Source organism: Miniopterus schreibersii (assembly GCF_964146895.1).
Source record: "Miniopterus schreibersii genome assembly, chromosome: 16".
NCBI classification, from domain to species: domain Eukaryota; kingdom Metazoa; phylum Chordata; class Mammalia; order Chiroptera; family Miniopteridae; genus Miniopterus; species Miniopterus schreibersii.
In genome coordinates, this window is record NC_138116.1 from 37,281,081 (window position 1) to 37,304,654 (window position 23,574).

At 52.6% G+C, this 23,574-nt stretch overlaps 2 protein-coding genes across 3 annotated transcripts in view; one reads left to right on the forward strand and one right to left on the reverse strand.

The window, feature by feature from the left end:
* Positions 1-23,574, forward strand: part of NTN1 (netrin 1) — a 187,110-nt gene that overhangs the window by 137,597 nt on the left and 25,939 nt on the right. For both annotated transcript variants that reach the window (XM_081162896.1, XM_081162895.1), the window contains exons 4-5: positions 2,532-2,681; positions 4,090-4,143. In XM_081162896.1, coding sequence (XP_081019022.1) covers positions 2,532-2,681; positions 4,090-4,143 — 204 coding nt within the window. The remainder of the gene's footprint in view (positions 1-2,531; positions 2,682-4,089; positions 4,144-23,574) is intronic.
* Positions 13,067-23,574, reverse strand: part of STX8 (syntaxin 8) — a 266,927-nt gene continuing 256,419 nt past the window's right edge. Inside the window, exon 9 of the mRNA XM_081162901.1 lies at positions 13,067-13,091. Coding sequence (XP_081019027.1) covers positions 13,082-13,091 — 10 coding nt within the window. The 3' untranslated portion in view covers positions 13,067-13,081. The remainder of the gene's footprint in view (positions 13,092-23,574) is intronic.

A 23,574-nucleotide genomic window follows, 5' to 3' on the forward strand; every position in this document is an offset into this window, starting at 1 on the left:
TCTTCTCTGCCACCTTCTGCCACGGTAGAGATGACCTAGACTGATGCGTGGTGCCTGCAGGTGACTTAGCTCTGACCCTTCAGTGACTGTGCAGCCTTTGGTGACTCTGCTCAGCCAAGTCCGAGGGTCCTGCAGTCAAGCGTGCACAGCAGTGTTCTGTCAGCACTGAGGGGCGGTGTCTTGGCGTGCATCTTAGCCTTACCAGCAAGCTTTGCAAGCAGGCCAGGGACGTCGGCTGGCAGGAGCCTCTGGTCCACACCCGACTGGTACTGTGTCAGGAGCTCGGGACAGTAGGATCCTGTGCTGTGACCCTCTGCTTTCATGAGGCCAACCGAGAAACACTGCCCATGCGTGAAGGCCCTTCCCATCACAGGGGTGGGTTTAGGAGGCTGGAGGGAAAGGTCAGTGGGTTCTCCAACCATCCCCTCCCTCACATAATCCACAGCTTGCGTGGAGGCGGAGTCTTTTCTTACTGAGTAAACAAGCAAACAAACAAAAAGAAGAAAAGAAAAAACAATAAGGAATGAACTTGAATCTAGGGTAGATTTAAGAAGATGAGTTTCTAGCCGAAGGACTTACTGCTGTCTACAGGGGCAAGACGGGGACAGTCCATCCCCTCCTGTGGGTCCAGCACTGCAAGAGCCCCGCAGACCATCCACCAGGCCGCCTGCTTGGCACCCAGGGCCTTTTGCCCCAGGCCTGTGTCTCCCCTGCCCTCCTCTAACCAGGCACGGAGCACCCACCATCAGGACCCCCACTCCTCCAAGAGTTTCAGGAAACTCACACACGTCCAGACAGAACTTCAACAAACAATTCCTCACATTCCTCTCCTCTCTGCTCTCCCCTCCTCCTTCCTTCCTCTTGCTAATTCTCAGCAGCCACTCCTGGGCCCGCGGCTGGCTGGAAGAGGCTGCGTCTTCATTCTCAGACTCGAGCCTTCACCGCTAGCAGTGCTGGCTGGAGAAGCCCTAGTTTAGCTCTTTTAGGAGCTCTGCTCTTGGATTCCCCCCCCCCCCCCAATTTAGAGCAGAAGTACATAGCAGCTTGTGGCACCAGTTGAAATTGCTGCAGGATGCCTCCCCGAAGACCCTCCCATTCCCTTGGGAGTTGGGGAGGGAAAGGGGGAGAGAGAGGGGGAGACGGAACACTTGCCTCCTTCATCCCGGCTTCCCTTCCCTCTCCCACTCTGAGCCCATTGCCTGGACTCAGGGTGCAGCAGGGGATTCGGGGTCCTGTTGCTGGTGCGGCACCTTCTGCCCAGGCATCAGGTGTTGGTGGGTGTCTCAGTCAGCTCCGGCTGCTGTAACAAAACACCATAGACTTAGACAACAGATACCTATTTCTCATGGTCTGGAGGCTGCGAAGTCCAGGATGAAGGTGCCTGCAGATCCAGTGTCCGGTGAGGGCCCGCTGCCTGGTTTGCAGCGGCTGCCTCCTTGCTGAGTGCGCATGGAGATCTCTCTTGTCTTACAAAGGCGTCATTCCACCGGGAGGTCCCACCCTCATGACCTCATCTAAACCTAATTACCTCCCAGGGGCCCCACCTCCTAATACCATTACAGTGGTGGTTAAGTCTTGAACATAGGAATTTGGGGGATACAAACATTCAGTTCATAGCAGTGGGATGTGTCCCCAGTGTCCCCTGGCCACTGCATTGCTGGAATTGGGTCCTTAGAACACGGAGGAAGCATCAGGACACAGTGTGACAGAATGGGCGGCCCTAGCTCTCCGGCCTTTTACAAACCAGGAGGGTGGGTGTGGGGTGTGCTCTTCCGAGCAGTGGCCACTGGCCTGAAAATGGGGGCCTCACTTCACTGCCCAGCTTAACCATTTCCTCTCTGTGAGACCCTTGGGGAGGGTTCCTTCACCTCCCAGTTTTGCACATTTATTAAATGATTACTGTGACTCTTCCCAATGCTACGGTTTCTAGGCTTTGTGATCCAGAAGCCTCAGAGCCCTCGCCCAGCTGCAAATAAGGGCAGGTGGGCAGAGCAGGGGGGGGGCAGCAGTCTGGAGGGTCGCACCTCCCTGGTGACTCCCTCTGACCTGGCAAACCCCAGGGCTCCATCAGGCTTCGAACCCTGTCCCTTCCATCCAGAGGGTCAGCAAGGAAGTTTGTGGGGGCCAGCTGCGGGTGGGGTGGAGGAATGAGAATGCATGACCTCACCCCATCTAGAGGTGTACCTCTTAGTTCTGGCTCCTCCGCTCATGATCGGACTGCATTCCTGAAAACATACTTGAATGTTGGCCATCCTCACTGGCCTTTGGAAGGGCTCCCCAACTTCACTCTCCAGCTGCCAAAACAGCCCTTTTGAGTCAGTGCATTCTGATTTTTATTCCCCATTTCCAGGTAGGCAGGTGGCCAGTTATCAGAGCTTTGGAATGTGTGTGGGCTTGGCTGGGCCCACTCCCCTATTCCTGCTCTTCCCCTGGGGTGGGGTCCGTGGGGTGCCCCTGAGTGGGGAAGGACCCCAGGAGAGGGTGTGCACTGGTCCCTTCCTGCTGACCTTCCTGTTGTGTGTCCTCCACAGCCTGTGATTGCCACCCCGTGGGCGCTGCTGGCAAAACCTGCAACCAGACCACTGGTCAGTGTCCCTGCAAGGATGGCGTGACCGGCATCACCTGCAACCGCTGCGCCAAAGGCTACCAGCAGAGCCGCTCTCCCATCGCCCCCTGCATAAGTACGTGCTGGGTACCCTGCTCCTCAAGGCTCTGGCTGGGGTGCGGGGCGGAGGGCCCTTTCTGGAGGTTGGTCCTGACATCCAGTGAGTGCAGCCTCAAGGATGTGCATCTCTGTGCTTGGTGGGACCCCCAAGCCCCTAGCGCTCTTGCAGAAGCAGCTAGAGCTCAGCAGAGCCAGCCTGTCTGTGACTGTCCTGACAAACAGTGAGTCAGGGTGGAGGCGAGCCTCCCTCCTAAGCCCAGGTTCTGTTTCCATGTGCAACCTTGACCTTGGACCTGGGGTGGGCCTGTTCCTGGGGCCACCATTGCTGCTGTGGGAATTCCAATACCCCTTTCCCCTGGCAGATTCTGAACAGAAAGGACTGACCTCACAGGGCCTTGGAGGGACACTGGGCAGGGCTCCTGTGGCCCTTGTGAAGGATGGGAGCACCCCCGAGGGTCCTGGAGGCCCCATCTGGCCAGCCATTACCCCTTAGGTGCTGGAACTTGGAGACAGGGTGAGCAAGGTGGCAGGGGCTGCTCAGGGGCCTTGGCTCAGCTGCTCTTAATATTTTACAACTGGTAGAATCGCACAGGTGTCATAAGCAGAGAACTAGCCCTGGTGGAAGTCAAGCCTGGTTGAGTGCAGGACGGGCCTAAACCCAGAAAGGAGGGCAGAGGAAGGACCGGAGCCCAGCCTGCCTGGGAGGTTGGCCCAGCACCTGGTTTTATAGGCTTAAAGTTGTGTGTGTGTGTGTTCACCTTTTAAAAATGATTGAAACAGAAACCAAAAGAATACTGTTTTAGGATGTGTGAAAATGATATGAAAGTTTGGTATCTGTGAGTAAAGTTTTATGGGGACTCAGCCGTGCCCGCTGTTCATAAGCACCTGTGGCGGTCTTTGAACCGTGTGCACAGAATAGAGCAGTTACAACAGGGACCGTGTAACTGGGCAGCTGAAATACCCTCTAGCTGGCCCTCTACAGGAAAGGTTGGCCCTCCTGCTTTAGGGTTTCAGCGGCCCTCAGGTCTGGAGGGCACTGGCTTTTCTCGTCTGTCACAAGGTACTTGGAACAAGAGACTGGGGTTCCTCACCCCAGCAGTCCCCGTGGATCTTGCAGGGAACCCCTTCACACACACATCCCACCCTGTCTGCCTGACCTGCCTCCTCCCCGCTCCCGTCCGTCCTCAACAATGAGGAGTGTCAGCGTCCCTGCCGGGTGGAGGGCCAGCTGCCACAGAACAGGCACGTGCCTGGGCGCCCGCGCCTGCTTGGTCCGCTCCCCGACCATCCTTTCCTGGAGCTGAGGCGTGGTGGCGGTGGGGGTGCTGGGAGGCCGGGAGGGGTCTGTGCTGTGCTTTTTTCTCTAAGGTCAAAAATAACATCATCTCACCTGCTTTCTCTTCCTCCCGTCCTGAACCACGCAGAGATCCCTGTGGCACCACCAACCACCGCAGCCAGCAGCGTGGAGGAGCCGGAAGGTAGGCCTTCCCCTTCCTGATCATTTCTTGCTTTGGTTGTGGGGCAGGGTGGGAAGGGGAGGGGGGTTAGAGGGGCCAGAACCCTCCAAACCACCATCAGGACACTACTTGGCGTGAGTGGTACCCCTGGGCGTGAGTGGTACCCCTGGGCGTGAGTGGTACCCCTGGGCGTGAGTGGTACCCCTGGGCGTGAATGGTACCCTGGGCTGGACTGAGGAAGATGGAGCCACAGGGCATTTTTCTGTGAGGCCCCCCCCCCAAGAATAAAAGAAAGGGGGTTCAATTCAGAGAAAGATAAGAATCACATCATCTTACTCATAAGTGTAATCTAGTGAGCAAAATAAACCGATAACCAAAATAGATCCGGAGACCTAGGAGCGTGGAGCAGACTGAGGGATCTCCGAGGGAAGGTGGGGGTGGTGGGTGGGTGGGAAGAGATTAACCTAAGAACTTATGTGCGTCTATGCATAACCCATGGACACGGACAATAGTGTGGGGAAGGCCTGGGGCGGGGTGCAGGTTGGAGGGGATTGATGGGGGGAAAGGGGGACATTTGTAATGCTTTCAATGGTAACGATAAATTTTAAAAAAATAAATAAAAGAAGGGGGGTTATTAGCGCCTGCGGGCTAGCCTTTCCCCAAGCCCGGGATTCCCAGAGCTGCTCCTCTTGCTCATCCATGTTAAACTGCCTGCCAGCCCAACACCATTCGAGTGGGGGCCGTGTAACCCCTTCCCGGGGCTGCCGAGAAAGATCTGGGATGGAGGTGACAAAGGCGTTCTGAGCACAGGAACAGGAACACGGGTCCACAAACAGAAATTGGAGTTGGGGACAGGAGGAAAATCACACCTCCATTGTCCCTCCCCTCTCACTGAAACTGAGCATTTCCTCTGTGGCAAAGTTGGGCCACAAGCCACAGCAGGGTCAGCAGCACCGGTGGCGGGGCCCCAGCAGAAATCACAGCTCTCGTCACATCCGTTGGAGTTGGTGCAGATGTCATGAAGTACCATTCCACTCACCATGGCTTTAAAATTACGGGAGTCACTGACCTGCTGCTCTATCCTGATTTATAATCATTGATAAAGGAGCGCGTGCATTACGTAACGACCGTAAATCTGGGGTTTTGAAAATATTTGGATAAGTGTGTTTTAGTAGATTAGTTTCCTTTGTGATGTTGACGAAAACGTCCAGCCTTAAGGAAAAGCCTTACAAGAGTTTATTTGAGCCAAACTGACCATAATTGCAGGGAAGCAAAATCTCAGCGGATTGAGAAAATGCCCTGGGGAATGGCCGTTTTGCAGCTTATTTTATACATTAGAACCAAAGGAGGAGATTTTAGGCGGGTCCCAGGAAGTCCATTGGTGGTAGATTAAGGGGATGGGAGAAACAAAGCAGGGAAATCTCTGGGACTGGGTAAAAAGCAAAATGGGGGAGACACTTCTTTTATACATTGGTGAGTACAGGATAGTTAATAGGTATCATTTACAGCACATGGAGATGATATTGGGGACAGGTCACAATGAGGGGCTCTGTGGTCTCTGGTGTGGAAGTTGTGCCCTGAGGGGTCTGGAAAAGGAGATCACTCTGACGTTTCAAAGGCATGTTACCGTAAATGCAAAATGACACCAGACAGGCTCACTTAAGGTAAAAATTGACCTTTGTCAAGGAAGCTACAGGCCTAGGACGTAACCACCTGCCATGACCCACTTTTAGTTGGGAGTTGTATGTTCAGACCATCCTGTGTGGTTATTTTCAGTCTCTTGAGTTTGTAAGGCCACCATGCCGGCCTCCCCTGAGCTTGTCAGTTTAGCCTGTGGCCCCTTTTCCATCCACAGCAGTCCTATGTATTTTATTTTTGGATTTAAGACATTACTGTGAGAAAGGGTCTCTGGGTGTCACCAGTCCTTGGCACAAGAAAGATCACACGGATCTCAGAGCATGGCTGGATGGGGTGCCACGGGGCGAGCAGGCCAGGCTTGTACCCAGCATCCTGGTCTGGGGTCACACAGGCCTCTTGTGTACTGGCACCTGGAGTAGAAGTGGGAACGGGGGCCAGGAAGAGTGACAGTGGGGCCCCACGTGGACCTCAGTGCCAGCTCTAGGGATCCTTTCCCTCTCTCCAGGTAGTACTGTAGGGAGATGTGGGGAAGGCTTGCACACCTACGTGAGTGCCTGAGTATTTTAGAGTAAAGACAAAACTTTTTGAGTGTTGTCAGGTCACTGGGAACTTGAGAGAAAACAGATTTTAAACTTGCATGTAGGCAGTCAACAAACAGCCCTCAGTTAGGAAAGGACAGAAAACTTCAGGGAGCCCTGAGGCCATACCCAGGAGACCAGAGATATTCTGGCCTTAGGTCATGGGTAGAGTCTTCAGTCACCTTCGGTTGAGCTGTGAGGGACCCTTGCAGGAGAACTAGCGCTGGATCCAGAGGAAGCATCCCGGGCACCCGGGAAGTGCAATGGCAGAAGCCAGCATAGGGGTGGGGAAGCTCTTTCTGTAAACATACGACTCAAAGGCACATCCCCAACCCAGCCCTAGGGCAGCACGGCTCTGAGCGAGAAGACACTTCCATTTAACAGAGTCTTGACTCTTGCTTCCTTGATGTGACATCAGCTGCCTCTGAACTCACCTGGACAAGCTCTTTGGGCTGTGCACCCAGCTCACCTGAGGCCGAGGCAGGTCTTCCTCTCTCGCCTCCTGTTTTTCTAGTCCCTGCTGCAGTTTTGGCTTTTCCCCTTGCAAATCAGAAATGGGCAAATGGAAAAAAAATAGAGGGGAAAAGACGGCACCTCATGAGATTTCTGTGGGGGCCACAGAAGCTGGTGGCAAGCACCCACGATCGTCTTTCAACCAGACAGAAGATTCCTGAGCAAGTCTTTACAAACACTTGTAGCGTCCTCCTTTGAAAAGTCTTTTTAAGCGCTTGGTTAGTTAATTAACTTTCTGGCTCCTTTTGGTTTTGTTACTGTTTATTTCCTTTCTTCCTTCTGAACCTTTAAAAGCATGACCTAAATGGGAGCAAGCAGTAAATAAACACTTACAAAGCGCTTTTCTCACAGACGGGCTGGGCGAACAGGTGTGATGCCTATAGCTTTGACCAGACCCTTTCGGACCTTCTCCGGTGGTCTGTGGCTGCCCAGGATCTCTGGTGCCCACACCAAAGAAACTAGGGCCAGGCCTGGGCCTCAGGCGCTGGACTCTGGGCCTGCCACCGCACGGCCGGCCTCGTCTCGGTAGGCAGGACGATGTGGGCAGGAGGCCAGGGGGCCCCCCCGGGAAGCTGGGCCTGGGAGCATAGAACTTCCAAGCCTGTCAATTCTTGCAGTGTTTGAATAGGGAAGGCCTCCGTGCCAGGCTGCCTGAGAAAAGCTTATTTACTTTTGCCTGCGTAGCAGAGGAGAATTAATAAACTGAGAATTTGTCCTGAAAGCTGACGGACATAACCTCACCCTGAACCCATCCCCTTGCAGGGCCAGCTCCCTTAGGGAATGCTGTCCACCTGCTGTCTGAGCTGGCTGGAACCCCATCACGGCGCGGGGAGGCCAGGAACGCCATGCCCGTGGGAGGTCCGGAGCCAGAAGGCAGATAGGGACCACCCACTCCAAACCCACCTACTTCTGGTTGTAGAGACCTCCACCCCCTGGGCTAAAAGAGGCCCAGCCCCCTGCCTTCCTTCGGCCTCCATTGGCTGCCTGCACGTTTGTTGGGGTTTGTGGAGGCCACTTGGTTCAGCAGGATGAGTCCCAGTTTGGACCAGGGGATCTGGGGTTGATTCTCTACTGGCTGTGAGGCCTTGGACATGCAAAGACTTATTTCTGCCTCCCTCCCTGGGGGAAAAACGGGGGGCTTTCCTGCCTTGCTTCTCAGGGTAGGAGTGACCTTCTTTCTCCTGGTAAGTTTTCTTCCACTTCAAAAATGCCTGCTTGCTCTGATGATTAGTTTCCTCTATAGTCCCCTGCAAAGGTCTCTGTGGACAGAGGCACCAGTAAATAGTTAACTATCTGACTGGGGTAGGGCCTGATGCCTGGTGTTTGCCATTTTCCCTGGTGTAATCACTCCCTCATGGCTGGTTTCAGACACGCCATCTGATGTCATTGAACATATAGTTGGGAAGAGATGCGTATGATTGGCTCTCAGAGCCCGTGTGAGTTGCCTCCACCCAGCACTGCTGTGGGCTTCCCCGGGAGATGGACTATAGGCATCGGAACATGGAAATGCAGAGGCAGGAAGGGCCGCCTCTCAGCAGGCCGAGAGGCTGTGGTCTCTCATTGGCTTCCTTGGTGCCAAGGGGCACAACTGTCTTGTGAGTGGAGGCTGGACTCGGGATGGAGGTGCAAGAGCAAGGAGCCAACTCCTGGGCTCCCCACCTCCCAACAGGGTCTTGGGCCCTCCCTCTGGGCCCTACGTGGTGCCTTCTGCAACCTGCTTCAGTGTCCCCAGCCTTGGGGGGCTCACCTTAGCGATATCACACCTGGTGGCCTCTCAGTGCTTCCATTTTTTCATGGAAGAAAATTAGGTTTATGTAGACCTGCAACCCGGAGAAGCTTGGATTGCCCTCGTTTTAGACTTTTTGTTTTCTAGGACAGGAAATAGGTGGTGCGAATGAAAAACGAGCTGACAAGACGTGGGTGCGATACTGGCCAGGTGCTGGGGGGGCGGAGGGTGGAGGAGAGGACGCTGAGTTGGGAGCCCGAGACCTGAACTCTGCCTCATCTTGTTTCCTCCTCTGGAAAGCAGGGTATTGATGACACCCCTCCCCCGTGGAGGTGGCTGTGGGCACTAAATGAATGATCCAGATAAAGCACTGGAGTCAGTGGTGGGCTCACCACGAATGCCCAGTGGGAACCCAGTGGAGCAGAATGGGAATCGCAGACACCGCAGTGCATCGAGGGTTTGAGCCGAGTTCAGGTCTCTGTCGGCTCCTCATTGGGAAGGTGGGATTGGCAGTAGGAGGTGTGGCCTGAGGACTAGTGTGCAGGATCAGCTAAATGGAAAGCTCTTGAGGAGACCTTAGAGGGGGGAACAGGGCTGCCCAACACCAAGGTGGCTGAAGGAACTCCAGGCGGCCTCGTCACATCCTTTCCAGCAGCTGATGTTAGACCCTGAACCCAGCAGAGAGCTGGAGACTAGAAATCAATTACAGGTCAAATGCTTGCCTTCACAACAGCCGAAAGGTGGGAGCAGCCTGAATGTCCACCTGTGGGTGTCCATCGGTGCAAGAGTGGATAAACAGTGTGGCGTGTTCACACAGCAGAATAGTACTCGGTCATAAAAAGGAATGAAGTAGTGACACAGGCCACAACTCCGATGAACCTCAGAAACATCATGCTAAGTGAAAGAAGCCAGATGCAAGAGGCCATATAGTGTATGATTCCAGTTATATGAAATGCCCCAGATTAGCAAACCCTGAGACAGAAATTAGATTAGTAGTTGCCAGGGACTGGGAGGAAGGAAGCGTGGAGAGTGACTGATGGGCGCAGGCTTTCCTTTGGGGTGGTGGGAAGTTCTGGAACTAGGCAGTGGTGATGGGCTGTACAACCTTGTGAATGTGCTTAATGCCACTGGGCTGAATGAACTCTTTAAAAATGGCTAAAATGTCAAGTGCTTGAGGTCAGGGTCCCAGGGTGAAGTGGATCTGGCTTGTTGGGTTGGCGCGAGTGGAGGGCAGGAGCCACAGGGCCAGGGCGCTGGGGCATGAGTGTGCCTTCCTGTCCACTTGCTCACTGAGAGACTTTTGCGGGCAGGGGGTGTCTCTTAGCACCTCCCCACCCCACCTCCAAGCAGGAATAGCTCAGCCAGCACAAGAAATGGCAGGTGCCCTCTGCTGCCTCCCCGGCACATGGCCTTGTGTTAAGTGGAAGAGGCCTGGCTGCACAGCCTACAGCCTTTCTCCTTTTGGGGTCATATCAGCCCTAGGTAAGGGGGCCTTCAGCACTCCTGGATTAGGAGAAAGGGACCTGAGGGTCCGTGGGGGGATGGCTGGCTGGAGCCAGGGTGGCTGATGTGCAGATAGCCCAGGCCACATAGAAGGAGGTCTGTGCATAGACGGAGGCCTGGCTTTCAAAGCGCAGCGTGAAACAGGATGTGAGGCTGCCCAGGATCAGCTGTTTAGGAAATGACCATCAGCTAATTATTACCCTGAAAAGAGACTGACCCAGACTCATGGGAAAAGAGAAATCGATTCTGGCTAATGAAGGAGAAGCGACAGTGTTTACACAGCGCTTACGCTGTGCTAGGCTCTCTTCTCGGCGATTAACCGTTGAGTCATCTCTTCGCCCGTATGAGGGCGGTGCGCCTGGTTAGCCCCCGTTACCCGGGAGGAAGCTGGCAGGGAGGTCTCCTGGCCTCAGCGCCTGTGAATGGCATTGACCTCTGTCGTTCGGCCTCTCTGTGGTTATGCTAGTTACTTAATTTAGGATAATTTTTTTAATATTTCTGAAAGGGTGGTAACATCCTACCAAGACAAACTCACATGTCCACGGGGGACCTGAAACCAAGGAAGAGACAGAGGGGCAGCCACTTAACAGCCTACGCGTTCTGCCAGTGCCACTTAAAGTGGCCCTTGAGAGAGTGGTTGGTTAGTGTGTGGGGCTGGTGGGGCTGAGGCCGCAGGATCTGGGCATGGGAGAACCTGTTAGCAGAGCTCTGTCCCTTTGTCACAAAGCAGCCCAAGTGAGACAGGGCAGATGAATCCGCTTATACCAGAAAACCAGCTGGGGGCGGGGGGCGGGGGAGGGTTCAGGGCCTTCCTCACACGCAGGACAGCCCTTGCATGGCAAGTGCCTGTAGAGAATCAGCTGGAAATTGCTCAGAATTCTGCAGGGAGGCCATTACAAACTTAACACACAGAGGTCAGTAACTTTTCTTGTGTATCGACAACTAGTTACAAAGCAGTGTCCTAGCGACTGAAGAGCATGTAATGGGATATCCAGCCTATAGAAAGTGCTCCACGAATGCACATCATTTTTATGATAATGGAAACAAAATCGCAGTGAGAATAGCAACATATCAAACACAGAGAAATAAATGTAGCGATAAGAGTACAGAATGTACATTAAAAGAAAGGGTAAAGCTTTCCCAAGGGACACTAAAGAAGACCAGAAAAAGAAAGCGAACGGTCTTGCCATGTTCGGGGAGAGCAAAACTTAAAATTGTAAAATATCAATTCTCCTTGAAATAATCTGTAAGGTTAGCATAATTCTAGTCAAAGCCCTAATTGGATAGGACAAGATTCTAAAATTCAGCTAGAGAAATAAATGAGTGAGAACAGCCAAGAATTTTTTTAAAGCCAGAGGGATAAAGGGTGACTTGCCCTACCAGATTTTTTAAATATTGTAAACAGGATATTTAAATTAGTGTGATACTGACATAGGAATCAAGAAACCACCAAAGCTGAGTGGAAAGTCCAGAAATAGACTCAAATATAAACCCAAGAACTTAGTATGGTAAAGCTGTGATTATAAATTGATGAGGAAAGGATGATCAGTAAATAGTGTAGGGAAAACTGGCTATTTATTTTAAAATAATAAAATTATGTTTCTACTGGATGCTGTAAACCAACATAAATCCCAGTGGATTAAATATTTATATATATATATTTTAATGAATCCTTAAAAGTTCTAGAATAAAACATCAGTATCAATGCAATAATGAGATGTGGGAGGCTTTCTGGATGTGATACAAAGGTCAGAAAGTATAAAGGGAAAGATTTTAAGTAGATAAAAATAGAAAACTTCTGTATTTCAAAAATCTCTATAAGCAACATACAAGGCAAGCTAAAAGCTGGGAAAAATATATGTGACACGAATGACCAAAGATTAATAGCTTCATTAAATAAAGAGCATTTACAATTCAATAAGAAACGGAGAGCTCCTAATGAAAAATTGGGCTGAAAAAATGGACTAGAAGGTTAGAGAATTTGTACAAATGGCAATAAGCATCTGAAGTATTACACTCACGAGTAATAAAGAAATAACATTAACAAGAATACTATTTTTGAAAGAAACACAAAACATTAAAATGACACCATTTAGAAAATAAAAATTAATCCCCAGCGTTGAAAGGGTTGGGGAAATAGGCACTCACTACGCTGGTGATGGAGGGGTAATTTGGTACCACTTTTATGAAAGGTGATTTGGCCTCATGTATCAAAATGCATCTCTGATCCCATCCTTTCATTTCTAGAAATTTAGGCTAAGGAAATAGTGATGTGTGCCAAGATTTAGCTACAAGCTCACTCATTGCAGCGTCATTTATAATAACAAAAGAGGGAGACAACTTAATATCTTTCATAGAGTTTTGGCTACTCAATTATGGGACATCCCTAGAATTATGTTGTAAGAAAACATTTAAATAGGAAACGGGAAGGTGCAATATATTGCCAAAGCAGATTACACAACAGATTACAAGTGGAGGGTCAGCTTTAATTGGTGGAAAGTCTGGTTTATAGAGTATTTCAAATAAATTATTTTATTGTGCTCATATATTTCTGTGGTTCTCAGCCAGTGGCTGTTTTGCCCCCCAGAGACATGTGGCCATTTCTAGAGACATTTTTGATGACCACAGCTTGGGGAAGGGTGCTGCTGGCATCCAGTGGGGAGAGGCCAGTGGTGCTGCTCAACATCCTGGGTCGCCCGGGACCACCCACCCACAACAGAGAACTGTCTGACCCCAAAGGCTAATAGTGCTGAGGTTGGGAAGCCCTGGGTGTTATGCAGCATGAAGCCTATGTGTTCTCTCTGACGGTACTGAGGAGAGATGCCACTGTATTCAGAGATAACCGGCTCGTTTTTGAGTTACACATCACACCGACACGATGTCGCCGAGGGTTTAGAAAGCTGTCTTTTCTCAAATCAGCAAGCAGTGTCTGTGGGGCCACAGGAATGCTACGTTCTTCACGTAGGAAGTGTTTTGCCAGGTCTTTTTTCCATGGTGAAATTTAGCCCAACCTAAAATGAAATTTATCCCAAATTCTGAGTTTTACTACAAATGACCGTATTTTGAATTAATTTGATTATTAATTGTTAAACTTTTCATTATGAAAAAATCTCAGAAAAGCAGAGAGAATAGTGGTGGGTACCCCTGCCTGTCGCCTAGAAGTAACAATTGACATTTGGTCCCATTTGCCTCAACAGTTTTTTTGCTGAAATATTTTAAAGAAAAGCTGATGTGTGACATTTCACCCCTGAATCTTTCAGAATGCCATCTCTGGAAATAACATTCTCCCACATCTCAGGAGCATCATTACACCTAACAAAATGAACAGTTCTTCACTATCATCTGATAACAGTCCATCGTCAGACATTCTTGGTTATCCCCCCGATGTCTTTTATAGCTGGTTTGCTAAGTAGTTTAATTATTAAAGCATTTTGCAATAACGTGCTTCACAAAGCACTCTATTTAGAAGAACATCTGGGTCCCCAGGCGTGGGCTGCTCTCGGGGATGTGAGGCACATGGAGTGGCGTGGCAAACGAAACGTGCTAGCCACATGTTCCATGTCGGCATCATTCATCTCATGCGCTTAAAGAAGAGGCAGGGCCACATCCAGCCCAGACTTCAGCCCACCCTCTGGTTTTAGGGGTGGAGGGTTGCAAGTTCTGCGCTTCCTTCAGGGAACTGTCCCTAAGGAAGGGGCACCTCCATAGCGGAGGGGACAGAGAAGTTAGATCGCACAGTAAGTCCTTGCCACACTTCATGGTGGCAGCAGAGGGTTCAGAAGCTAAAAGACATTCAGCAGCGATTTAAGGTGCCCATCAAGGGCCTGAAGCCGGGCTTCTCGGTCCCTGGCACTGCCAACAGCAGGGCTGGAGAGTTCTTAGTTTTTTGGGGGGAGGGCTGTCCTGTGCATTTGGGACAGTACTCAGCATCTCTGGCCTCTGCCCTCAGATTTCCTGGCATCGGCCCAGTCCCCCAGAATGCTCCAGGAAAGGAAGCCAGAGACCGAGCCAGGGGACCCAGGGACCTGTGGGTGGGACCCGCTCACTCGCCCTGGCTGGAGACCAGACTGATCCCATATGTATTAGGTTGGACTGAAAGGGATTGCCATTTTATTTGACTATTTGTGACCTACAAAAATGGCAAGTTCATGTGGTCCAATGTACTGTTTACTTCCCCTTGGCCAGGAGACCCCTCTCCGGGCAGCCTGCATGAAGCAGTTTCTCACTCTGTCTCTGTCTCTGACTCTCTTTCTCTCTGAGTTTCTCTCTGGGTCCTTCTGTCCTTCTGTCTTTCTTTTCCACCCCTCTCCACCACCTTCCGGATCCCTCCCTTTCCCTGGTCTCCTCCCCACCCCCTTTCTCTCCCCTCTATGGGGGCTGCACAAAGGGCTGGGGCAGAGGTCAGGCTGGGGGTGAGCAGGGCTGGGAGAGCTCAGCTGCCCCCAGCCGGCACCCCAGGGAGCACAAAGGAGTCATTTGCATTGTGTGTTCCAGGCCCCCCATTGTTTCCCTGTGGCGGGGGCGTTGCAGGTGGAGCAGCCACCACCCAAGAGCAGGGTAAAGGGATGAGCTGGGAGGCCAGAGGGGCAAGGGGGCGTGGAATACTTAGCCCCTTTCCCACTGGGGACTCAAGGGGTATGGCTGATGGGAATGGGACAAGTGACAGGTGCCAGTGAGGGAGAGGATTGGAATCCCCAGGTCCCGCCCCATGTCACACACATGTCACAGGGTCCTTGTTGGCAGAGGAGGGGGCGGGGATGCCGACTGCAGAACTGGGCTGAGGCAGGGTGGATGCGGAGACTCCCTCCCTCCATCCCCAGGGTGGCCCCGAGGCCCTCAGCACACAGACGGTCCTCTTTCTTGTCTGGCTTGCTGTCAGGCTTGGGCAGGGAGAACGTCAACAGCCACTGAACTGGGGTGAGTCAAGTCCCCAATCCTGGAGGGGGGCAGTACCCACAGTGGTCCCTTTGATTTCCTAAATATCCTGCCAGACTTTAAACATCCTAGTGTGCTCTGTCTGCCATAACAAAACACCATAGACTGTGTGGCTTAAACAACAGAAACTTATTTTCTCACAGTTCTAGAGACTGAAAGTCGAGTTCAGGGTGCAGCATGGCTGGGTTCTACTGAGTACCTCCTCCTGTTTGCAGACGGCTCACTTCTTGCTGTGTCCCCACAGGGCAGGGAGAGAGCTCTCTGGTGCCTCTTCTTATAAGGGCCCTAATTCCATCTCTTGGGCCCCACCCTCTTGACCTCATCTAACTCTACTTACCTTCCAAAGGCCCTACCTCCAGACACCATCACATTGGGGGTTAGGGCTTCAACGTAGGCATTTTGATGGGACACAATTCAGTCCGTAGCAAGTAGTAATAGCAGCAATCTTAAATATAATCATTTACTTAAGAGCATGGATTTTGAATATTTCATGACCTTCCCCCCCTTCCTAATTAAAGTGTCCTGCAGGCCACTTGATAGTTTTGGGCTCAGTCTTCTCAATGGAATGAGGGAATTGGGCTAAGTAATCAATTTGGTCCCCTCCCAGCTCAGAATTCCCTGGGTCTAAGCTGGTTGGGAGACCCACTGTTCGCAGGGCCTGGCAGCCACAGAGCCCTTGCCTTAGAGATTCTTTCAGGGCTGTGTTGAGGGGACTGTGGGTCATTTGGACCAAGGAGGGTACTCAGACCCAAGGGAGGGAAGGAGAAGAGGAGAATGGCCTGGGGACACCACCTGTCTCCTGCCACATCTGGTATGACGCTCAGCCTCTCCCCAACCCTAACCCCAACCCCCACCTCCTGCTGAACAAGGACTCTGCTCCCTGCTGCACTGTCCCTGTGCTCCTAAAGCTATAAGCATGGACACATGAAAAAAGTCCCTGCTCTGCCCCAGGGTGTGACCACACAGATTGTGGACCTTGTGTCTTTGCCCCCAGGTGGAGCACAGAGCTTTAATTCAGTAAGAGCAGTGGCTCTGCATCTCAGGGGGCAGTGTCCCCTTCCTGTCCCTTCCACTGGGAAGGTCAGCCTCTCCCTAGGAAAGATGGTGGCAAGAGTCATTTGCACTGTTTTGTGGTCTCTGTTCAAGAGTAAAGTGTATTGTAGGATTGAGGAAAGGAAAAAGCCCTTTTGTAGAGAGTCTGAAATGAATTTATTTTGTGCAGTGAGATACCTGAAAACCAGGATGTTCTGGACCAGCTTGCATCTGCTCACGTGGGCTCATGAGAATTGACTGTGGGCATCTCTTCCCAGCTTTGCGTTCAGGGCATCATGCTGGTACTTTGATATTGGCCATGATGGGAATATTTACACTTTGGAAATAGGCACATGCTACAGCTCAAGGCTTTTCTTCTCGGACAGCTGGTTGTTAAATATTTCTCAGCATTTCTCTGAGAAGGTTTCCTGGGAGTGGAATTTTGGATCTCAATACCTGTAGGAAACCTAGAGATAGATCATACAATCTGGCCACCAGATTTGACAGATGGGGAGACTAGGCCCAGAGGAGAACAGTGACTTGCCCTAGGGTTGACGGCGGCATCCATGAGGACACAGTCTTCCACTTTTGTTAACAATAGTGCCTCAAGCAAGCCTCCTTTCAAGTGGTAAGCTGTGGAGAGAAATCAGACCTGGGGACTTGGAAAAGATTGCTCCTGCTGCAGAGGTTAGAAATTCATGATTGTTTGGAGTAGCAGCTTTAGTGAAACTGCTTTAAAATTTTCTTCAAGCCAAACTGGGTTAGGCTTCCACCTGCTGCCATCCTTGCTCACCACCCCCACTGCCCCCAACGAGCAGGTTGGGATACTTCCCTGGTTTCCTGGCCAAGCATTCCTTCTGTCCCATGAGGTCACCTCCTTCAGCCCCAGGATGGGAAGATGTACTTTAGCGACTAGATGTCCCTGCAGGCCCTGACGTCTTTACAGTAGGGCCCATCTTCACCAGCTGGAGAGACCTTGGAGAAGATGCTGATCTTTTAGGCCTGATAGTCTAGAATCATCCAGACTCTGGACTTCACCTGTCCTTCATCTTTATGGCAGATGTACTGCTGTGGATAGGACAGGAGGCGGAATTCCAGCTGTTCATTTGGGTAACCAGGGGCCTTGATGCCTAAGGGTCCCCAGGGAACCCAGACAAGGATTCTTGTGCCGATGATTTGACGAGGAGGTGTTCTCAGGAGAAACTAGTAAGGGAAAGAGGGAGGCCAGGCAGGGCAGGGGAAAAAGCTAGGGAAACACATGGGTTCAAGAGAAGTCAGGTGTCAGTGTGATCCCATGGGAGCTCTGGAGAGTGAATTGTGCTGAAGTTGTCCTGCTTAAAGCAAGAGGGCTGGGAAGTCATACCTGTCCACATAGCTGGCCATTGGCCAGAGCTTCCCGCTGGGGAGGGGTATGTGTAACCTCTCCCAGGTATTTCCAAGCAGAGCAGTTTTTATAACGCAAGGATGAGCCTTCAGAGAAAGCGCATGTGGGAGCTGTTAGCTGCAAGCACCACAGCAGCTGGAGGTAGGGGTTCTGGCCCAGAGGTAGGCGTACTGGCCCAGTGGAGAGGCTCTGGGCAGGGCACCAGCCACAGCTGCTCTGCTTGGTAAGTTATTTGGGGGAAAGGGGAGTTTTATTGGGGGAAGGAGAGTTTTATTGGGACTTAGGGGCCATCTGTGGATTTCTGTTTTGTCCACTCTCCAGCAGCCCTGTACCATAGAAAGACCCGGTGGAGGTCCTCTGGGGTTGCATGTCCTCCCTCTGATGTCCAACCAGTCAGTCAGTCGTGGCAGTTTTGTATCTCTTGTCCCTCTCTTCTCTACCGTGTGTACCGCCCTTGTGTTGGCCAGGGCAGACTACATGCTGTAACAAGCAGCCCCAATGGTCCGGTGCAGCATCACAGGTGTCCTGGTTGGGAGGCTACCTCCCAACCGTGAGTCGGGTCCAGGTATCTCCCACCATGTGGTTCTGCCATCCCCTAGGGCCTCAGACTTATTGCTGGTCTGGAGAGAGAGAGAGCATAGGGGAGTACATCAGAGACTTTTCTGGGCTGTGCCTGAAAGTATCATGCATCGCTTCTACCCGTGACATTGGCCAGAGCTTCATCACATGACCACAGCTAACCGCAAGGGGTGCTGGATAATGTAGTCCAGAGGCCCAGGAGGGAAATGAAATGGTGTTTGGTAACTACATGCAGCCTTCGCCGTAGACCTTTTTGTTCACTCTGCTGACTGTGGGCATTTGCGGCCACCTCTCATTGTGGAGCAGCAGTTATTGGCATCAGAGAGTGGTGGTGAACGTCAAGGGTCTTTTCTCTGTGTAGGAAGCAGTCCTGGCCGAGGGGTGTGCCTCCTGCAGGACAGCTGCCTGGGTTTGGGGTGTAGCGCCCCCCCTAGGGAACTAAGCAAAGGCGACACTGGGTTCCAAGGCATGACCTCATTGGCACTGGCTTAACCAGCTGGGTTAACTGGCCAGCCAAGCAGCCGGGTGGATGCTACGGGGCTGCAGGCAGCCCTGTCTTTCATGACCTTCCCAGGGAGCCCAGCTTAGTCTCCCCTCCTCCGGTCCGCTGAATTGCCCTTTAGTGGTGACAGCAGCTCTAGGCTGTGTCTACCATTGGCTCTTGCTGGAAAAGCGTATCGACAGCCAACTGGATCCCCATTGGGACAGCTTTGTTTTCCCTGCTGAACACAAAATCCCCTGTTCACTCAGAGAGCCGACAAGGAGACCCCGTGGGGCTGGCCCTGTAGGAGCAGATAGCAGTGAATGCAGCGCCCGGATGGCTTCAGCTTGTTAAAGGCGGGTACACAGGATAGCTGTGCCCTCCGAGGGAGGCAGAATGGGGGGCATGGAGCTGCTACAGCGGATTAGCAGCGCAGACGGCCGGCGGCAGGTGCAGCCTTCCTGCAGTTTGGAAGGGTTTAGGAAATGCCGATCTTGTGCTCCGCGATCCTGCCTGTGGCCTCATCTGGGCTGCAGGCTGAAAGGGGGCTTCTTGCCCAGCTAGGCTTGGTAGTGGTTTTGAGTACCCCTGCCTTCCCCCAACTCCCAGAATTCCCTGGGAATTCCGATCCGAGGATTTGTGCACTTGTCTGTTTATTTTCCTTTCGTTTGTTCATCGGCTGCGCATTTACTGAGGGCCCGCCCGGGTTAGTGCTGGGGTTACAGAGATGGTTGTAGAACACGGAGCCCTGGGTTCAAGGGCCCCTGGCTTACTGTGCAAGAACGACACATAAATAGGTGGTTCTGCTTCAGGCTGTTACCTGTTAGAGTGGACACATATCAGCAGATGCCCACATGGCCCTGTATGGGCCTCCCAGTGTCAGGCTGGGCTGAGAGCCTGCTGTGTCTGTTCTGCCCTCATTCAGAGGGTTAAGTCCAAGGGGGCATCACACCTCCAAACAAGCTGCTGTTTGCTAATGGCACTGATGGCAGGTAAGGAGAACCAATGGCATAGCTGGAAATAATCTGGGCTCCACAAGCAAAACCTCTACAAAGTCTGTCTTACATGGCAGAGTTTGCATCTTAAAGCTCGGAGGCTGTATGCCTTGGCTTTGCTGTAGGCTCGGTCTCTATGTCTTTCCCTGGTAGAGCTGGGGGCACCCCGTCTGCCCAGCCAGACACCCTTCTTCCAGCCTGGCAGCTCGTTCCAGGGAGCAGGAGCCTCCATCTGTACTCTCCGCTGAGGTGTGCAGGGCTCATGTCTGGTGCAAGAGTTTTCGTTTTGACTCTGACAGGAGATGTTTGAATCTGTTCCTTTGCTCCAGATTTCAATGAGCACATTATAGTGGGGAGGGGTGAAGGGGCTGGTTTGGACCTCAGGGTACCCTAAAGCCTGACCTCCTAAGGGCGGAGGCCTGTGAAGTCCAAAGGCTCTGAGTAGCTTGTCCCAGGGGCCCAGATACTTACTTCCCAGTTTCTAACAGGAGCTGGTGCCAGGAATGGAGCTAGATGGCGTTGCCCACACATGTGGCCTCCTTTGTGGGGGAAAGCTGGTTAGTCCTTTGTCCACCACATTGTCTCGGGAGCCTCTCCAGGAGGCCTGTGTGTGAGCTCGCCGCAGGCCAGGTACAACACTTGGGGGGAGTCTGTGGACTCACAGCCACGCCCTAGCTCCCGAGGTGCATCATTCATTCCAGCTCCCTTTGGTCTGTGGGTGGTGGGTGGGAGTTAGGGAGTGGACCTTGAGGGTGCCCTCTGAGACTGGGAGACATATGTGGAGCACCCATTGGAAATCCTGTGTTTGGGGAGTTCCTGGAGACAGAAGAGATGGTTCAGAAGCGGAAGACTGGTATAGAAGATGAACTAGGCCATCGTGCTAAAGCCTAGATGCATCCAGGTGGGGAGTGCAGGGCAGGGGTGAAGTTCAGAGTGTCCACGGGCCTCTTGGTGACCTTCAGCCTCTAGGCCTTCAGCGGCTTTCGGGGAAGACAGCAGGCCTCTTCCCGGAATGTGAGGAGGACTCTCACTTTCTGCAGGGGGCTTAGGCCTGTGGTTACCTGGAGTATAGAGAATTCTTTACTTAAACATAGTACTTTACCCCCAGCCTCTCCCCACCCCTGTGCATGGGAAGGCAGCACAGTCTGGTCTCGACAGGGAGGGTTTCAGTATCTGCCTGTTGTTGTGGAATGGCAGCCCCCGTAAATATGGTTTTCAGACACCTGAGGTGAATTCATTGACCTACCATGCACTTTTAAAAAATTTCAACCATTTTGGATGGAAATCCTTCCCAAAGGAAACCCCAGCTCTCCTGCCTTATTACGCCATGCACATGGAACAGGATTTCACCTGTTGGATGGTACAGCCGTCGCAAAAGCGGACTGGGCTGTGATCCAGTCCTAATCTCGAGTCTGTCTCGGCTGTTTGAGGACTGTTTGCTTCTGTTCAAAATAGCCCTTAGGTATTCTGTGTCTGCATTTTGTGGTTTCATAGTTTTTCGCCCCTTCTCAGCCCTCTGTTTGCTAGCTGTTCCTTCTTCCTGCTGATGGGTCAGTCTGTAGAGTCCCCACCCTTTAAATATGTAGATCCCAAGGTACTACGTTCTAGGAATGGCTGTAACATTTATTATCGGTGTTTGGGAGGAAAGGACAACTAACTATGAATGAAGACCTGAGGGACTTCCTTTGTGCTGGCAATTGGCTGCTTAGACTTACTCCTTCCTGGCTCTCACCTGTGTTCCAGAGACAGGTAAGCAGGTAAGTGGCCTGCAGTTAAGTAGGATTCTGTCCGTACTCAACACAGCTGTCTGGAAAGTAAAACGGAGACAGGCTTAGTCTCTTCAGTTCTCATGCCAGAGAACTGAGGACCAGAGAGGAGAAGAGGGACCAGCTTGGTGGGGGTTCTAAGAGCCGTGTCCTTGGGTTTGAGGAACCAGGAAGGCTTGAGGGGGAGGGGTGCTTTCTCTGAAAGTCCTGAGAGCTGATCTGTTGGTTAAACAGGCCTGTGCCGGGCTGATCCAGAAGGTGGAACTTAGGCCGTCTGGGAGGAGTTATAGAATCAGGTGAGCTCAGCCGGAGGAAGTCTGTTGAGGCAGCAGGATGGTGCCAGCAGGTGCCAGGGTGGACCCACCTTCAAGCGCCCTTTTAGCTCCGAGGCCGGTGTCCAGTCTGTCAGTAGTTGGCAAATGACAGAGTAAACAGGGATGGCAGGAATGTGCCAGCTCTGCCCAAGGAGCCAGGAGCACTGTATTGAGTTCTGGGCTCCCGTGGGCTGAGGTCGATTGGTAAAGTCTGTCGTGAGCCTGGGGGGGTGGGGGGGGTGGGGAGCTGGTGGCCTGTGAGCTGCCTGTTTGCTTCTCTTGTGTCCACACTTGCTCCCAATCAGGGCTCCTCTGGCAACCCTCTTTTTTCCCCCTAGAGATAAGTTGGTCATCATCAAGCCTTCCAGAGTAGGGACCCCGAGTTCCATGCCTGCACCTTCCTTCCCCTGGCAGCCTGTGGGCACAGCCGCATTTCCTAAGGGCTGGCTGGTGGGAGGGGCGGGGCATCGGGGTGGCGGCTGAGTGTGGGAAGGGGCATGGCAGGAGGGTGGATTGGGGGGAGGGGCAGGCACACAGAGGTTCTTCCTGAGGACAGGCCGCTGAGGGGAGATCCCTTAAGAGGGGGCAGCCACTGCATTGGGGTGGGCGGAGGTTAGGGTCATTGCCTAATGGTCATCAGGTTGCCCATGGCTTTCGGAACAACGCTCTGGGTGGCCCTGACCTGGAATGAAGGGCAGCTAGTGTTAGTGAAACTGCCCCCACTGGCAGGTGACCTTGGACACTGAATACTCTGGGCCTCAGTTTTCTCTCACGTGTAATGGGAGCGACAGTCCTCATACCACCTGCCTGGCCTCCTTACAGGTCCTGTGCTGCTCAGATCGAGTTGTGGGTGGAAGGTGCTAGTGAGGGCTTCCAGGTGTGGACTCTCACTGTCCCCTAGGGGTGGGCTGAGCTCCATCTGGGCCACGTGGGTTGGACGTGGTCTCCCCCTGGGGAGGAGGCAGCATCTGCAGGCAGGAAACAGGGTGAGCCCACCACCTGTGGGGCTGGTGCAGCCCTCTCCATGGTAGAATTGACCCTCTCAGCATAGTTCCCACTGGCTGGGGAGGACTGGGGTGGGCAGCCGAGGGCCAGGAGAAAATTCTAGATGTCCAGGAGCTGGTTCAGCCCACTGAGTCTCCTGCCTCCAGTCAGGAGGGCTTTTTGCAGCCCTGAAGGCTCTGGGCAAGAGGCTTTAATCTAATTACATGCTTTATTTGAGCCAATTTGTTTTCCAATCCATCTTGTTCAGCAAGAAGAAAGAACATGCTGGGGACTCACGGCACCCTCTGGTTCCAAGTGGAGAAGGGGCTGCTCTCCTGCCTCACATGGCCAGGGCAGCCCTGACCTCTCCCAGCCCGGCCACCCCACCCCCAAACCGGCTGCAGGTTGCCTTGCCCCCCAGGGAGGGAGCTGGAGCCGCTCAGCCGCTTACATCTGCTCCGGGAGAGAAAGCTTGGCTTGCTGGTCCCCCCTTCAGAAAGCCCAGCCCAGTGCGCCTGTTCCCTTTTCTTCCCGAGTCCCAGTGCACCAGGCAGGACTGAAACAGGATGGGCTCCAAGGCAGGTGACCTGGCAGGGACTCTCAGTCCCCGAGGTCACCCCAGCTCCGAGCCATTCTGGCTCCTCCTGTGAGAGCTGCCCTCAGAATTCCAGGCCCAGTATTTTAAATCTGCAAATCTATTTTCATAATAAGGCAGGGGATTTAGAATCTGTGTTATTGAAGTCCAAACAAAACACCAGAGCCCTTCAAACCTCCCTGGAGAGGGGAGATTTATCGGCTCCTGCTGCACTCCCCAAGTGTCAGCTTTTTGTTTTGTGGCATTTTCCAGGATTGTCTTTTTCCGCCCTCCCTTCAGAATCCTGCTTAGGGCCTTTGCTTTCCTGCTGTTTACACAGGCTCCTCTGGGCAGGCTCCCTTGCCAGGCGCTGTCTTCTGCCCGGGGACTAGGGAGTGAAGGGATCTGTAGGGCCACAGGTCTCGTTGTTGGCCACAGGTGGTGGTCGCC